Below are 17,184 nucleotides of genomic sequence, written 5' to 3' on the forward strand. Positions count from 1 at the left end.
GTCACAGGGAAGGAGAGGTGCACTGATAAGCGGATACTCTGTGGTAGTAGGTGCAACTGCAGAGGTCTTTTAACGGCCGAGATCAGCCCAGCAGAACTAAAGCTGATCTCAGCCATTGACTTGAATTTCAACTCAAATCACGGTCGACTTCTGCCCGAGCTAGATTGAGCCGATTTCAGCCATTAAAAATCACAAAACCCAAAAAAAAAGAAAAAAGGCATTAAAATTAGTTACTTTTTTTTTTTTGTGATAACGATAGAATTCCTATAACCTAATCTAACCTAATCTACGGGGAAGGGGGAGGGGGATTCGATCTGAATACAGACTCTATCGAAGGAAGCTAATTAAAACCGCCACATATTGTGGCAAATTTTGGTGGGAGGTCAAGGGTTCTCCCGCACCACCAAGTTGGTGGTGACTACCAGGCCAAAGGCCTAGCGGCGTTAAAATTAGATACAAGTTAGTCTTTACTACAGAACAGAGACCCAACAATGCTGCCATACGAGCATCATAGTTTACTACAGGAGGACGAGGAAAGAAAAATGAAGAGAATGGAACTATAGACCAAAAAAGATAATTCTACAATATCCTGAAGATCGTACCCATTGTCATTGAAGTCAGCCCAAAAAAACTTGTGGCAATATCAACATAGTAGCTCAGAATATGACTGGACAACCATCAATAGGTACCCATTTTTCCAATGCTATTAGTCTAAATTTTCCTTGGAACACATTCAACTCCAAGACAAAGTCACTATTTCCCAGGGGTGCTGACTTTGTTGCGCTTTGCAGCTTTCTTTCCTTGACCCTTCTTCGGTGGTCCTTTTCCACGACGTTTTAACATCTCAAGCTTGTCCAGGCGCCTGCCAAATATACAAACATAACCATGCCATTAGACCGGTATCAACCCATTAACTACTTAGCTCAAACAGGAGGTACGGCAGCACTATGTCCAGGATAAGCGAAAGGAGGCAAGGGTTAAGTAAAATTCCAAACAAGATTAATGAAAGGAGGCGAAGCTCCAAAGAAGCAAGAATCTGTAGTAAGTACAGGTTCCAACAAGAAGATCCAAAGAAGCAAGAAGATGTAGTAAGTAAATATAGGTTTGGTGAAGACATGAATGTCCAATTGTCTCCATTGTGCGTGTGAGCACCACAAGGAAGAGGGAAGGTAAACACCTGATGCTGCTGCACAGGACAAATTTAAATGGAAAAGATGGGGCGTTTTCATATTTCTTTGGGGTTGGCCATAAGGTAGATTCTTCAACTGTGTCTTAAGAAAGTAAACATGAGGACAAAGCTACAGAAGATAGGATCACGTGTTGGAACACGCAGTCAAGATCTATGAACTGAATACATTGAATCCCATGCATTAGAAGCAAAAACATTCGGTTACATCCCACATGGTATATGAAACACATAATCTTCACCATTTAGCTAGATCAACACATAATCCTATTTAAGGTAAAAGGCACAAGAAACATCATATTACTTTCACACAGAATAACTCATATGCTAAAACATCATTATTGCTCAATCATTTATTATAGTCATTCAATGTTAGAAGCTGAAGTAACAAGGACTTGGTACTGTAGACTCCACAAACAAAAACAGTTTCTGAAAAAAAGCTCCAATCCATATGGAGCCAAAATGTAGCAGAGTTCAATCCTCCGTTACAGTCATTCATTATTGCTCGACTCCACATTAGTCAGGGCCCAATGCGGTCACCGGACACTGGTTTGCACAAAAAAGAAAAGAAAAGAAAAGTACATCTCCTCATTCAAACTTTGTTAACTCGTTCTTGTCCTAAGTTTGTATTTCTTAGCTTACTCCAAAAAACCACCTGAATCGTTTATCAAAAACAGGAATTCATCTATACCATTGTTAAAAGTTTGGAAGTTTTCACTGTATTCATTGAGCATGTTTATCAAAACCTGCTTTGCTGTATGTTGAGAGATGACTCCTCAAAACAATTGTTCGAATATGAAAAGACTACAAAAACATATCAACAGAATCAATTGTATGAAATTCTATCATAGTAGTGCTCATGTAATATGCACGAACAATTTCAAAAGCACATCTTTGCCTCATCAACATGCTCAGTGATTGTTATCTTATCTTTCCATAGAGAACCTTACCTCCACATTATGGTGTGACAATCTTTCAACATAACCTCATTATTCAGATTTACGAGTCATTTTCATTTCATTTTTCAGTGATATCATGACTTACAGACACTTTTCAAACCTTAAAAAACTCCAGCAGATCTAGATACAACTCTTAGCGGCATTCTTGAAGGAAAGGTATAGAACAGAAGACAAGTTTGTTTGATCAGCAAGACAGCTATTAAACCTTTCTCATTATATCAACACAGTAAAGGTAAATTTAGAAGCCATTCAAATTCAGAGTTTTCCCTCATTAAGAAGGGAAAATTGAGATTTCAGTAGGACAAGGAAGCATACAAATATATGAAGTTAAAGCAATTATCTGGAATATATTCATCTCATCTCACAACCTTCCCCTAGCAGGAAATGAACCATTTTTACTTCTTGCTGACAAGAACCACCATAACATATCCCAGATTTGGGACCATGCAACAATCAAATATTTCTCATGTCACGCATACAATTTCAAAATTTGCTCTCTCTTGTCATGCAAAATTTGTTCACATGGAAAAAAAAAAAGGACAAATTCTCAAAATTTTCATCCCCATTGTGCAAATCAAACTTTTTGAACAGGAAAAAAAAACCAGGAAAGACACAAACACAAGGATGAATGTAAGAATCAAGCATACAATAAAACAGTCAATAAGCAAACACACATCTGTAAGCATAATATGGCCATAGAAAAACTCTTTGACAACAAGATAAGAGGGTCAGACAGAGAGCTTACTCTTGCTCCTGTTGGGCCATGACAAGAGGGTCGTCGTGCCTGATGTCGTGAGGGTACCATTGCGAAACCTTCTCACCAATTAGCTTCTTGCGCAAAATCTTGTGAGCCGATCTCTGCCCGGTTGGGTTAAGTATATGCCCAAATATTCTAGCTCTTGCCTCAGTCACACCTTTGATGGCTGCTTCAGCCAGTACGCTCTTCAAGCTCCCGAAGCTCATTTCCTTGTAGCTAATACAAGCTGAAATTTAATGTAAATGGTTATTACTAGGAGTCCATCTTAAGTGGCTAATTCAGCTATGTGCCAATCTTACTCCCTTATATATCCTTCCGTCCTACCTTTCAGCAAACGCAGATTGAACATTTAGAAATTTCCCCATTATTGGAAGCATTCTCTAGGGGAGCAGCCCACAAATGAAACATTCATGACATATATAAACTTGGATGGGGAAATCATCATTAACTCAACCTAAGTATGCACACTATATAAGAATACACTAAAGTGGAAAGCTAAATTCAGGGAAATGCATATTTGAGGAAAAAACAAACGGTAAAAAATCTAATAAACCAAACAAGAACTGAAATGTTTTGACCTTGTACTGAACAGTGAGTAATCCAGAGCTAAAAACCGTTAATGGGCAGTTGAAAAATTTTACCTTTTCTATGGTTTGGGTTTTCTTGGATAGGAGCTTCAGTCCACTAACTAAAAACCAAGTAAAGAATCAAATGCTTCAACTGCTTCCTCAGATAATCTGCAGAAAAGCTTCCATTTTTATCCTATGATTTCCTTCTTCTAGTGAAAATAGAGGGATGGGATATGGTAAAACCGTGACGATCGGAGAGGCAGCAGCAAGAGAGGATGATGGTGGTGGCGGCCGGAGACTGAGGGCAGGCCGAAGGAGGGCAAGAGTGGTTTACGTATTTTTCCTTCTGCTGTTTGTCGTTTGTTCTACTTCTATTCTATTTCTTGTGCTTGTTCAGGGTAATTTTCTAAATAAAAATAACTCCTATATTTTTTTTTTTAAAAAAAGAAATTGCTATAGCTACCATATTCTGATATTAAAACAATATTTTCTAAATTTGTTACCCATAGTTGAAGAAAAAAGGCACAAACTGTCATTTTAGTCCTCATATCTCAAGTCAAGAATTTTGGATTACCGTCTTAGCATGTTAAATTTCAAGAAGAAAAAAAGTTTAGAACGGAATCTCTTTTTTTTTTTCAAGATGATAATAAAAATATAATTTTAAAAATCTTAATTTTCAAATTATAATGAAATATCTACTATCAAAGATGAAAGATTTTATTGTAAACTTGAAGTTTATTGAGCAAAAAATATAAATAGTAAAAAGGCGACTCCCTTATATCCATAATATCCAAAATTATGCGCTTAATTAATTTAAGGAAAAAAAGTTATGAAGTTAAGCTTTAATTTCTAAGTAATTTACCTTATTAAAAATAATTATACTGTATTCTCATAAAACTTCATATATTCTTTGAGATAATTTTATAAAAATGTTATTTGTACTCACATTTTTATTACCCATACTCCCGCTATCATCTTATTATATAATTTTCGTTTATTAAAATAATATGATAAAACAAATGATGGGAGTGTGAATAATAAAACATGGAGTGCAAATTCCTAATTTTATTACATTCTTATAATTTCATTTGACTTAACAAAAAGGGCCAAAAAAAAAAAAACGACGCCGTGGCCCCTCAACCTTTTCTGAAATCTAAAACCCTTCCATCACTTCCCTCAAAGGGGGGGGCACAAGGGCCTAAAACTCTTTCTTCTCTTTTATCCATCTCTCTTCCCAACTGAACAACATTCACACAGAGTCACACACCGCCACCCCCGCCGGCGGTCACACTCCCACAAAACAGATGTTTCATTATCAATTTCATCTAAATAAAGAATTCAAGAATATAATTGGCTGTTCTTGGGCATTGCCTTGTATTAACGACCAATAATAAATCGCCTTCTTTTATGGCTCTGGTTCAACTACTCTTTTCAACTGCTACTTCTAGCTGCCGCTCCATTATGGTACCAAAAGCCAACCCCATTTTTGTTTTCGTTTGAAGCCCTTTATTATTTCTTTTCCAACTTTGCTGGTAGAATGTTAATGGGTTCAATTCTAAATTGTTGAAAGTGCTGGTAGGAAGGATTTTTATTTTTCATCTTTTCCTTTTGGGACTTATCCAATTGGTTTGTTTAACGGGTTGAATAAGCGAAATGCTGTTATGGTTTGTAGTTCTTCATGGTGCTACTTTTCTATATGTGTTAAACTAGGTGGGCTTTGTCTGGAATGCAGAACTTAGGGATGCGGCGAGAAGGAAATGATCAAACGAGAAAGAAATTTTATTTGTTTTCTCAGAACTCGTTGTCAAACAATTGGAGGACTGAATTTGCAAGCCATCACTTGGGCTTGTGTCTCTCATTTTCAAGTTGTGCATATGAAAGTTCTAAACTTTGATGCATATAATTTGTTAGAAAGAGGAGTTTTGCTTCTTTTTTATTTCCCTCATTTTTCTCTTATTTCACTAGAAATGAATTGAATTGATGACCAAAGATAACTGGAGAACCTTGAGGGTTAATAGGGAAATTGAGGAACATGATGGAAAGGAAGAAAGTTTTTGGAAGGAAAACTGATTTTTGTTGGATTGCTGCAAAAAGAATGCAGGAATGAGGTTTTCAGTAGTTGAACGAGTTAAGTGCTAGATGTTAAGCATTACTGCCTGTCATCTTTGATGCCATTGAGTTGCATTACTGTGTAAGTTGGATTTGCTTATATATAGCTGATAGAACACGTGAAAACTTTGTAGATTTTCTTGTTCCAGCACTCTCATAAACCTTATCTAGCACGAATGACTAATATCAGTAATATGTTATACTTGAAATGGTTGCGATGTTATGTTTGATATTTTTTTTTTTAAATTAGTGCAAATGTGTTGATACTGGGCCTGGGCTATGTTCTTCATAATTTTACTAATAATCTAATCCATTACCTGGACTAATATTTCTTTGACTTTTTTTTCTTTCCTGTATGAGTATTGTTCAGTCTCAAAGTTTGACTTTAAATTAATACGCTTTGAGTAATTTGATCATAGAAGAAGTTATTTTAGATTAATTCCAATGTGAGCTTCCTTATCCTCCTTTGTATCTTCAGTTACTGCAAAATCATAATTGTGTTTTTGTGCTAAAAGTTGCAGAATAGGACTTTGCATAATTTCTCAGGGACATGCTTACTAGGTTCACCATTCAAAGGTGCTGATCAATTTGCCCAGTTAGCCCGAAAACTTAGGGTGTGCTCTGCATTCACAAGATCTCAACCCAAAGTTTTAAGGATTAAGTCTGAGCGAAAATCTTGTGCTCTCAAAAGCCATTCTTATGGGCTTTGGCCGTTCTCTGCCTCAATTCAACAGCCCAATATGAGAGTAGCATCATTAAGTGGTGCAATACAGATGAATGTAATAAGTTATAGGTCAATAGTTGGTTTTGAAAGTCAGTGCTATGCATTTGTCACTGGCAAGAGGTCTTTTTCCAAGGTCTCTGGAGCCTTGACACATAAAAATGATGCAGTGGGTATACGAGGTGGTGGAAGTGGTAGCAATTCAACCTTAAAAGTATACAACAAGTACTGGAAAAGGAAAAAGGCATTTTCTGCTCATAGGAGGAATGCGATCTCCAATATTGGACCTGGAAGAGGCAATTCTAGTTATAAAACATCTGATACTAAAGCCCCTGGTACGGTCAGTTCAAAAGATGGCATTCCCATGGACAAGATGAAGGATGTGGAGTTGGACACTTCACATTCTTCTGATACCAGTGGAAGTCGTAATTCCAATGGTGTTAGCAAAGTGAAGCAGGCAAGGAGCAAGAAAAGCAAAAATCATGGTTCTGATAATACTGCTGCTTGTGATGAGGCAAACCATCTTAAAGACCCTGAAAAAGTTTCTCAAGCCAAGAAGCCTAAACCTAAGAAAAAAAACCAATCTCCTGTAGCTTCTCAGGTAAGTAATCTTTGTTATTTAGCCAATAACGGTTCTTCTTAACTGGAAATTGTTCTGACCACGCAGTTTTGCAGATTAATACAACTCAAAGTACTTCTACAGAAATACTCGAAAATGATGTCTTGACCAAGGATTCCAAACCTAAGCCTATTAAGTCATCTAGGAAGAAAAAGACTGATAAAGGGGTTGCTGCCCTTTCAAAATCTGATGAATCACCTGCTGATTCATCTAGCAGCGAGGTATCACAGAGCCACAAATCACAGATGAGTGGCAAAAGTAGTTTGCAGGGCAAATTTCCTCAATTATATCCACCTGTTGCTAAATCAGTTGTGGTGGTGGAGTCTGTCACGAAGGCAAAGGTTATTCAAGGGTACCTGGGCGACATGTTTGAAGTCCTACCAAGTTACGGTCATGTTAGGGACTTGGCTGCAAGGTCAGGATCTGTTAGACCAGATGATAACTTCAGTATGGTATGGGAGGTTCCATCGCGGGCCTGGACTCATCTTAAGAGTATCAAGGTTGCACTAAGTGGGTATGATGTCTTTCTTTTGAATACTTGTTTTTGACTGCCAGTTGAATTCTATACTTGCTATGACAAGATTTGATAATATGTTTCAGTTTGGTCACAAGAAATTACCATTTAGGTTTGGCTTGTTCACCATCTTTACTTGCATTCTCATATGTGCATTTTTTCCCTTTCAGAGCCAAAAATCTTATTCTTGCATCGGATCCTGATCGTGAAGGAGAGGCTATAGCTTGGCACATAATTGAGATGTTGCAGCAACAAGATACCTTACGCAATGATATCACTGTGGCAAGGGTTGTTTTTAATGAAATAACAGAGTCGTCCATCAAAAATGCCCTTCAAGCTCCAAGAGAGATTGATGTAAGTTTGGTACATGCTTATCTTGCACGTCGTGCATTGGACTACTTGATTGGGTTCAACATTTCACCATTGCTTTGGAGGAAATTGCCTAGTTGCCAGTCAGCTGGTCGGGTTCAGTCAGCTGCCTTGTCTCTTATATGTGACAGGGAAACAGAAATTGATAAATTTAAACCACAGGAGTACTGGACAATTGAGGTTGAGTTCAACAAGAAGGACACAAGTTCAACAGATACTCTCAGCTTCTCCTCAAATTTAACCCACTTTAGTGGCAAAAAGTTAAGCAAGGTATCTATTGGTTCTTACACTGAGGCAAGGGATATTGAACAGAAGATTAACTCATCCAAGTTTGAAGTTATTGCCTCTAAGGAAAGCAAAAGTCAAAGAAATGCTCCCAGCCCGTACATAACTTCCACACTTCAGCAAGAAGCAGCAAACAAATTAAATTTTTCTGCTTCATATACTATGAAACTTGCACAAAAGCTGTATGAGGGGGTGCAGTTAGCTGATGGTGAAGCAGTAGGATTGATCACTTACATGAGGACAGATGGATCACACATTTCTGATGATGCTGTAAAAGACCTTCAGTCGTTTGTAACAGAAAGGTATGGACAAAATTTTGCATCAAAAAGTGCTCGCAAATATTTTAAGAAGGTGAAGAATGCTCAAGAGGCCCATGAAGCTATTAGACCAACTAATATCAGGAGGCTACCTTCAGTGCTTGCTGGGGTCCTGGATGATGATTCTGTGAAGTTATACAAACTTATTTGGTCTAGAACCATTGCCAGCCAAATGGAACCTGCTATTATTGATCAGGTACAACTTGATATTGCGAATACTGATCGATCCATTATGCTTAGATCTTCGTGCTCAAGAGTTGAATTTCTAGGCTACCAAACTGTGTTTGAGGATGTGGAATCCAAGACAGTAAGTTTGAATGAGAATGAAGTAAATAATCGTGGTGAGCTTTTCAAGGTTTTGAGTACTTTGAAATCTGGGGATTCTTTGAATTTGGGTAAGGTAGAACTTGAGCAACACTATACACAACCACCACCACGCTACTCTGAGGGGGCATTGATCAAAAAGATGGAAGAGCTTGGCATTGGAAGACCTTCGACTTATGCAATAACGATTAAGGTGTTGAAAGATAGAAATTACGTAACAATAAATAGCAGGGTTATGCATCCAGAATTTCGAGGGCGGATGGTGTCTGCTTTTCTTTCCCATTATTTTTCTGAGGTCACAGATTACAGTTTCACTGCTGACATGGAGACTGAACTTGATAATGTTTCAGCTGGATTGACTGAATGGAAAGGCCTTCTAAAAGATTATTGGACAAGGTTTAGCAAGTACTGTACACATGCTATTAATGTCCATATTCATCAGGTGGAGAAGATGCTGGAGAAGGAATTTTCAGATTTTTTGTTTGCTTCTCTCCCAGATGGAAGTAGGAGATGCCCTAGTTGTTTGGAGGGAAATCTAATCTTCAAGGTCAGCAGATTTGGGGCAGGCTACTTTATAGGTTGTGATCAGCATCCAAGATGCAAGTGAGTACGCTGCTTATCATATTTATTTTCTAATGCTAGCTACATTCTTTGTGGATGCTTTTTCAGTCTGTACTTTCACTGTCTTGTGCTGTCTCCACTGTTTGACTACAATTTCCTATGTGATAAAAGTGTTCGTTACACATCAATGTGTTATGTCCATGGTTATTTGGTACAGTCTGTGCAAGTATATGAGCATCGGATGCTCTGAAAGAATGAGAGTTTTGATTAAGTAGTAATCAGGTCAAGAAATGAATAAGTGATCCAACTTTCTTTTCTTCTTTTTCTTTAAATACCATCCCTGGGGTACGCAATGCAGTAAAAACGTATTAATCTTATATAAATGACTTTTGATAGGTTGTATGCTTCTAAGACTGGATTTAACATCATTTTATATACTGGATACTTGATCACCAGAAGAATGGAAATTTACCACTGTGCTGGTCAATCTGCTGGTTGAAGTCCCTGTATTGACATAGCACTTGATCATATGTTTGACCAAATAAAATTCAATCTTCTCTTTCAATTCTCCATATCTTTTAATTTTTAGACATCATAGATTGAACTTGTCGACACCGGTGTAGATGGGACTTTTGGAGACCAATTTGAAAGAGAACCACTGTCCAACCAAATGAGCCTGCACATCATTTTGTGAATGCTTTTTAACAATTTTAAGCAAAATCATAAAGTTTATAGGAGAAGAAGAGTGAGATTTCTTCTATTAGACTCTCTCTCTCTCTCTCTATATATACACACACAAAGATAAATTTGACAAAAAAGGAAGTATTTCTGTCAGAGCTTGAGGGGATAATGCTTATATAGTATTCTGTGACCAAAAGTTAAGAACAAGACCAGATGGTTTCTTGGCACAATTTTTTAACTTGGTCCAGTTCTAAAAGAGATAAAGCTGAATGGAAAGAGTATCGAATATATCAGCACAGCATACGGCTTGGTTGGTGGGGGGCTCTTCAGGCCTGGAAGAGGAGAGCTTAAATTTCTCTTGTTTTCTTTCTCTTGTTGTGAGTAGTTGCAGAGAGGTATTTAGGCTGTAATGAGTGGAAAAGGGGCTCACCCTCAGGTGGTTGGGGTTCTGGGACAGTCTGTCTGGTGATAAGGTGCAATTTTACATTGATATGTCTTTTGCTTTACTTTTACATGTTTTGATGACATAGATATCCTTAAAAACAATATCTAATATCATACTCGTTCGTGATTCTGTCTATCTTAATGGTAATTGTGAGTTATGTATGATTGAAACTACAAGTTTATTGTGCAAGGTTAATCAATGAGACTAGTTTAGTGGCCGTTTAGGTTCTAGCCTAATTTTAAGGATGAATTGTCTACTGCTTTGAAAACCTAGTTTTTCTCTAGGATCTTTGCTATATATGCAAGAACATCAATGTGTTTAGAGTTCCGTCTTGAGACACCATTAGTGCCGTGAATGAGCTTGGGCTCTCATGTGCACAAAAGATTCAATATTATTTCAGAAAAGATGCGACATGTTTGAGCCCTGTGACTCAAAGGAAGGTGTGGTGAAGTTTTATGAGCTTTAGTCCTCCTTGAAAATCTGCCTTAAGAATTTAAAATCTCAGTGCTGACAAAAAGTCATGTATAATCAAGAAATGGTATCAGTCAATGATCTGAAATTTTTGGAGCGGAATCGAATATACCAAGACTTGCATATCATGCATTGAAGTTGAAATGGTTATGGAAGTAAAATAAGATGCTTTGTTGAGTGGCATACTATAGGGAAAAAAGGCATTGACCGGGGCAACTGTGGAGAGAAGTAAAATGCAGTTCCTTGTAATCTTCTTCAAAGTTCATTGCCCATTTTATAAAAGCTAGTTCTAGATTAAGTTTTGGTGGGATATTTGCTATAGAGCTAAGGCTTTGAATGAGGAATCTATGTCTTGATGATGATGAAGCAAACTAATTCCGGGTAACACTAGACACAGTGGCTTGGATGATGCAGTTGACTTAACCTTTGAATCTTGTCCCGCTTTGGAAGTAATTATGATACATTTCTTTATTTAAAAAAAAGTGAAGCAAAGCTTGCCTCTCAAATATGTTCCTTTATATTTTAATATATTTTTATATTTCCTGTAGATTTTGTTTTGTTTTATCTTCTTGTAGACTTGATGAATGTTTCTTCCTCATCTTTTTTCTCTCTTGCTGGCTATGCGCCTCACATCTAAGCTAGTCATTTTGATCTCACTATCCTGTAGTAGTCTTTGTTATTAAACAGTTCAAAACATCCGCTCCTACTTTTGTGAATTAGCATTACTAGAAAATCCTTACCATCACTTTTACTGATAGATAATTGAATGATCTTGGGCTTCAGTCCACCATCAAATCAATTATTGCTTTATCACTCTTAAGAGTCCAGAAGATATCTAGAGAGTGATATACTGCTGCAGTTCTTTCAATCTCCTTTTTGGAAGATCTCTAAACGAATGAAAAAGGTCTCTCAATTTTAATTCAGAATTTTGTCTGCTTACTTTTGAAGTGCTGGTGAAGGATTGCCTGAAATTGAATGTTAATGAATTTGGAAACTTACAGTTGTATTCTTTCATAGTCTGTTCACAACCAGAAAAGATACTTTTCATTGGGAAGTAATCCAGAGTAAATAGATTTGGTCCCTTACTATGTTAACAGCTGAACTTGAGGAAAACAAAAGAAAACTATATCAGTATTCATTTTCTGTTCGAAGAACTGAGGGAGGATACTTACTAGTTGTAACTTTAAGATGGATAGGTGTTGGTGGGATATGGCATTTTTTATCTCTTTGGAGTCTCAGTACCAGACCTGATAAATTATCTTGATTGAGGAGTGTTGGAAGGGGAAAGAAACAGGAACAGATCAGGCTGTTACTTCATCTATATGTCTGATAGATTCTTTTCCTTATTCAATCATTGTGTAGATGTACAACTTTTTTCCTGCATCATACATTCTTTTAATTTTCTTAGAGCTGAATGAAATCGAAAGATGAAAACAATATACAACACAAGGCTAATCCAACTAAGTGGAGTTCTTACACTTTTTTCTTTCTTTATGTTTTGCTAATTTATGATTTTTGTTTTCCCAGTCAATTCTGGGCAGGTAACTAGACTGTTCTTTGTCATTCTCTGGTAACTGTCTGGCTGCAAATGTCATCAAATTATATTTATTAGACTTCTGTTAATGGTCCCTGCTTGTTGATAGCCATTGGTTTGTGATTGAGCTTACATCTGAAATTATGAGCTGTTCTGCAGGTATATTGCCAAGACATTATGTCGCGAAGGCGATGAAGAGATCCCTAGTGACAACAATAACAACAAAAATATGGAGGAGCCAAAGTTGCTGGGCCTAAATCCTGGTACCAATGAGAAGGTTTGGCTAAAATTTTCTACTTACTGGGTTACCAAATGATATATGTGTTGTGTAGATTATTTTTGTTTACATACATGCATTAATGGTTGTGTTTAGGTTCTTCTGAAGAGTGGTCCGTATGGAAACTATGTTCAGCTTGGTGAAGACAGGGAAGGTTTCTTGCCTAAACGAGCTTCCCTGAACAATGTAAGTAAAACAGTTAGTGGGTTACATAAAGAGCTCCCCAACCGCGAACACACCCCCCCCCCCCCCCCCCTTCTACAAAAAAAATCTGCACTCTTGTTACTTAGGATTTAACATCTATTTACAGAGAAATTTAATTCTAAGGGGAATATTACCACCATATACCATGAAGTTTCTTGTGGAATTATATTAATTTGTCCAACTTGTTTGTGTTGCACGCTAGAGTCTGCAGCACTGTCCAGTATTTAACTATTTTTGGTTCGCCAGCATTTTCAACTGTTATGTGAACATGGTTTTGTTCTCCAATACCTTTTTAATACTGCTTCTGTGCCTGAAAGAGTGATGTATAACTTTTGTTTATACAGAATCTTGTAATTCTTTTTTCTCTTAATTCTGCCAACTTTTGGTATCTTTGAATAATTGCATCGATGAACTCCGGTATTCTGATACATCTTCCTTGTAGTTTATTTAACTCTTTTGCAAGAAAAATTTGGTGCAAGTGTAATAGTTCCATTTTGAACATAAAGGAAAATATATGTGTTAACAGAATTTTTGGTCATTTAGCTGGTAAAGTCAAACTTTTCATTGTGAGTTCACTACAAAATTTTGTTGAAAGCTTGGGGGTGGATGTCTCGTCTTCTAATGGTTGACTTATTGAGGCCCCCAGAACTTTTATTTTGTGCACATTTTCGGTGCACAGATTGTGCCTCTTGGTCTAGTCAATTTAACTTATGACTTACAAGAAAATTGGAATATGACTTTAGATCTGGCTCAAGAAATATCACATCATGTTTGATAATTGTTAATATGGACAGTTATGGTTTTGGTAAGCAATATGGTCATTTGGATACTTCCTTTTAGGGGTCAATGCCATTTAAGAACATGGGTTGCATTTGTTTGGTTCATGGATGGGAGTCGCATATTACATTGTTTTACTGTCATGGAGCCTATTTTAACACTGCAGTGTTATACTTCCTTATTCCTTTTTGTTGTTGCGCAACTATGTCACTTTACCATATCTTGGACTATTTTGTCATTTATTCATCTGTGACATCTACTCCGTTAAACCTGTGACTTGATGTCAACAATTGGCTTAAAGTCTTCTTGTTGATTGAGGTTGTCCCAAGTTGAAAAGCATTTTTAGTTGCTTTCTTTCTTGGAACATTTAAACTGGTTTATTTTGATTTGAACACTTAATTTAAAAGTTACGGATCGTGAGTATCTATCGTCCTTTCCTTCTACAGGGATCAGAAATTCAGTTCTTATTTTTCAAAATTCTGACTTTTACACATCATACCATGAATGGGAAGGTTTACTGGATTTCCTTTTCCTTTCCAGGTAAAAGATTTGGATTGCGTTACCTTGGAAGTCGCTCTTGAGTTGCTGCGCTATCCAGTGACCTTGGTGTGTCTGTTAGCAGATTGTACTGTTGTTCTTTGTCCAGCCACTCCCCAACACACCCCCCCCCCCCCCAAAAAAAAAAATCACCCCCAGGCCCCACACACAAAAAAAAGGAAAACTCAAAATGGTGCTTAAGTATTTGCTGGTCAACTCATCTAAGTTGCTTGTCTGATATATTAGGGGAAACATCCAGATGACGGCCGGCCTGTGACTTTATTTCCTGGAAAGAAGAAAAGTTTTGTCATTAGACATGGGAGGACATTCGCTCCTGTTCCCAAGGTATGTTTTCTAGTTAAAGTCTCTCACCGGCCTGCAACTGTACCATTTATGTCTATATGTGATTTAGAGTATTGCGTTTAATTTTTACAATGGTTATAATGGCTGTCATAGGATGTTCAAGCTAGGGATAATTTACTGCTTCTGGTGTGCAGAGCCCAGTACTGGAAACTTTTAACTCATTTTGACAACAGAAACAGTTAAAAAACATTATTGCCTTGTTGGTTGAAGATGTTGCCCTTCAACAGATATTCTGATGCATGCACAAATTTATGTCACATTGTAGCATATCCTTTTCCTTTCTTTTTAACGGTACCATGGATGTCGCATCTAGAACACAAAGAGTACACATAAGAAATTGGGATATGGTGAAGTAGTAAATCATGAAGTAGACATGGGCTCGAAAAATGAATCCAAAAGTAGCTTACCCTTCTTGTCTGGTATGTTTCCTTATTTTGAACTGTAACTGTAGTATAAGTTTGACCTCTTTTCTTGTTTTTTCCAAATACACAATGCAGTCTGCTATAATGCTTAATCCTCTGAATATTGTGGACAGAACATTAAGTCTGAAGATGTTACCTTAGAGCAAGCGATGGAGTTTCTGAAGGGACCTAATACAACAAGAGTTGGGCGGCCAGTTGTCAAGAAGAAGCTGGAGGAATCCATTGAGGCAATATATTAGTTTTCACAGATGAAAGAACTGAAACCCCTTTTTGGCTAATTGAGAACAGAAGACAAGCCATTGTTACACTACTGGCATTTCTTGCAGCTGTCAGTTCTGGGGAAGAGCTTTGGATGCAGTATATGACAAAATTCTTTTGAATACGATTAGGAGGATAAAAGCCAATTTGCAGCAGCAAAGAGAGAAAAAGAAAAAATGACTTGATATAATTGGAATCAGATACTACTTTTTTTCATACGTGTTTTAAATATCTTTTGATGTAATTATGCTTGTATTATGCAAAAGCGCCTAATTTTTCTATCATGAATGCATTTTTTATGGTTTAGTTTTTTTCGGCATTGTAATAATTTTTCCTCAATAAACGTACATCTTTTCTTATTAAAAAAAAAATCCTGAAAATAAGTAAAAGCTACAAGTATTCTTGTCCCAGTAAAGAACTACATTGGCAAAAAAAAAAAAAAAAAAGAGATTCATGTAGACATATTGATCACTCTAATGTGTGATGTTCTGAATTTGAACAGAAGTTCTCTTAGTTTTACACCCTTTATATTGCTCAATTTGAAAACTGAATAGCCAATTGCAAAACCTGAAAATTGAAGTTGACCATCAATTATCAAATCGAGTTAATTATTCTTGAAATAAACCTTCCCCAAAAAAAAGGGTTCAATTTTTTGAGGGATGTTGTCTAATAATTTCATATAAAAAATGGGTAAGAGGATGAGTATTCATAATTTTTTAGGCATCTTTAAGAAGAATGGTCGTATTTTGAAGTAATCAAAATAGGGTTGTACATAAACTTATATCTTAAAATTTGTATTTGATAAGTGCGGGTATACATATAACAATTAGCTCATTTTATGGTCAAGTTTTATATTTATAACGTCCTAAATATTCCACACGCGATTTTTCGCAAGTGCACCTACAAGGAAGATTGTCAATTACCGTCACTACTAAAATTTTTCTATTATTTAGACGACTAACAAATTAAAGGAAATAAAAATATGCTAAACTTATGCAAGAAAATAGTAAATAAAAGTTCCTTAGGTTATAGTATTCCTAACTATTCATGCAAGTGCTATTTTTGGATCATTGAGTACTACTATCTTAGCTAGTTATGGCGTAATTTTCTCATGCATGTGAAACCTACTCTCGTAGTGAATCAACTATACTTATAACTAACCATGCCTACTCTCGTGGTTATGAAATTAGTTACAAATTAATTACCTCTATGAAATTATATAAAATGAATCACTAAAACTACAAAAATGTACCTCTACTCTCGTGATTGTACTGTTTAGGTTTAGCACTTCTTGAACTAGTATTAAATCCCAATTTTCATTGAACAAACAACACCTTTCGATAATCACAATTTGTCTGACAAAAAAAAAAGATAATCACAATTAATGGTACCAAACTAATCATGATTTGAGAAGCAAAAGTGCTAAATAACTTGCTCAAAATAAAAATATCAAATAGCTAAGAAATTAACACAATACAATCATAAAAAGTTAAACCAAACCTAAGGTATAAACTTTAGAAACACATAATAAATATAAAATCCAAAACTTGCATATTAACTAAACTTAAAATCAATTTCAAAAGATAAAGAGTTGGAAAGGTAGAGTAACCTTGTCACATGAGCTCTCTCCTTGCTTTTTTCATCCTCCAACTTCTTTTTCATTTAGTTAATACACAAGAAATGATGAACTAATTAAAACTATACTGTCTAAACTAAAGAGCTAAAAACTATCTAAGAACTACATTTTGTGGTGTTTCTTCACCCCTTCTCTAAGTTCTCTTGATTCTTGCAACTTCATGACTATTTATAGGTGAATTTAGTCTAGAAATGAGCCAACTAGGGGTGTTACCAATCCCAACCTTGTAAAGTTTAAATTAGGGCTCACAAGCGGGGAGATTAGTCTGGCAAAATTAGGATACTGCCCA

The 17,184-nt window shown here is 36.4% G+C and overlaps 2 protein-coding genes across 3 annotated transcripts; one reads left to right on the forward strand and one right to left on the reverse strand.

Moving 5' to 3' along the window:
* Positions 1–543: 543 nt before the first annotated feature.
* LOC113707903 (small ribosomal subunit protein mS33-like) lies at positions 544–3,849 on the reverse strand. Its single transcript, XM_027230300.2, has 3 exons — positions 3,544–3,849; positions 2,891–3,128; positions 544–862 (listed from the first exon to the last, which is right to left on the reverse strand). The coding sequence occupies exons 2-3, from the start codon at positions 3,106–3,108 to the stop codon at positions 754–756; spliced, it is 327 nt and encodes a 108-aa protein (XP_027086101.2). The 5' UTR covers positions 3,109–3,128; positions 3,544–3,849; the 3' UTR covers positions 544–753.
* An 809-nt stretch (positions 3,850–4,658) lies between these two features.
* LOC113708891 (uncharacterized) lies at positions 4,659–15,570 on the forward strand. 2 transcript variants are annotated; one of them, XM_027231583.2, is made up of 9 exons: positions 4,659–4,935; positions 6,096–6,902; positions 6,977–7,434; positions 7,605–9,332; positions 12,581–12,698; positions 12,795–12,884; positions 14,220–14,285; positions 14,463–14,561; positions 15,115–15,570. In XM_027231583.2, the coding sequence occupies exons 1-9, from the start codon at positions 4,879–4,881 to the stop codon at positions 15,238–15,240; spliced, it is 3,549 nt and encodes a 1,182-aa protein (XP_027087384.2). In that variant the 5' UTR covers positions 4,659–4,878; the 3' UTR covers positions 15,241–15,570. The 2 variants fall into 2 exon arrangements, with proteins under 2 accessions (XP_027087384.2, XP_027087385.2); XM_027231584.2 differs by having other exon boundaries at positions 4,731–4,935; positions 6,102–6,902.
* The last annotated feature ends 1,614 nt before the right edge of the window (positions 15,571–17,184 follow it).

Source organism: Coffea arabica, chromosome 9e (genome assembly GCF_036785885.1).
Source record: "Coffea arabica cultivar ET-39 chromosome 9e, Coffea Arabica ET-39 HiFi, whole genome shotgun sequence".
Lineage (NCBI taxonomy): Eukaryota > Viridiplantae > Streptophyta > Magnoliopsida > Gentianales > Rubiaceae > Coffea > Coffea arabica.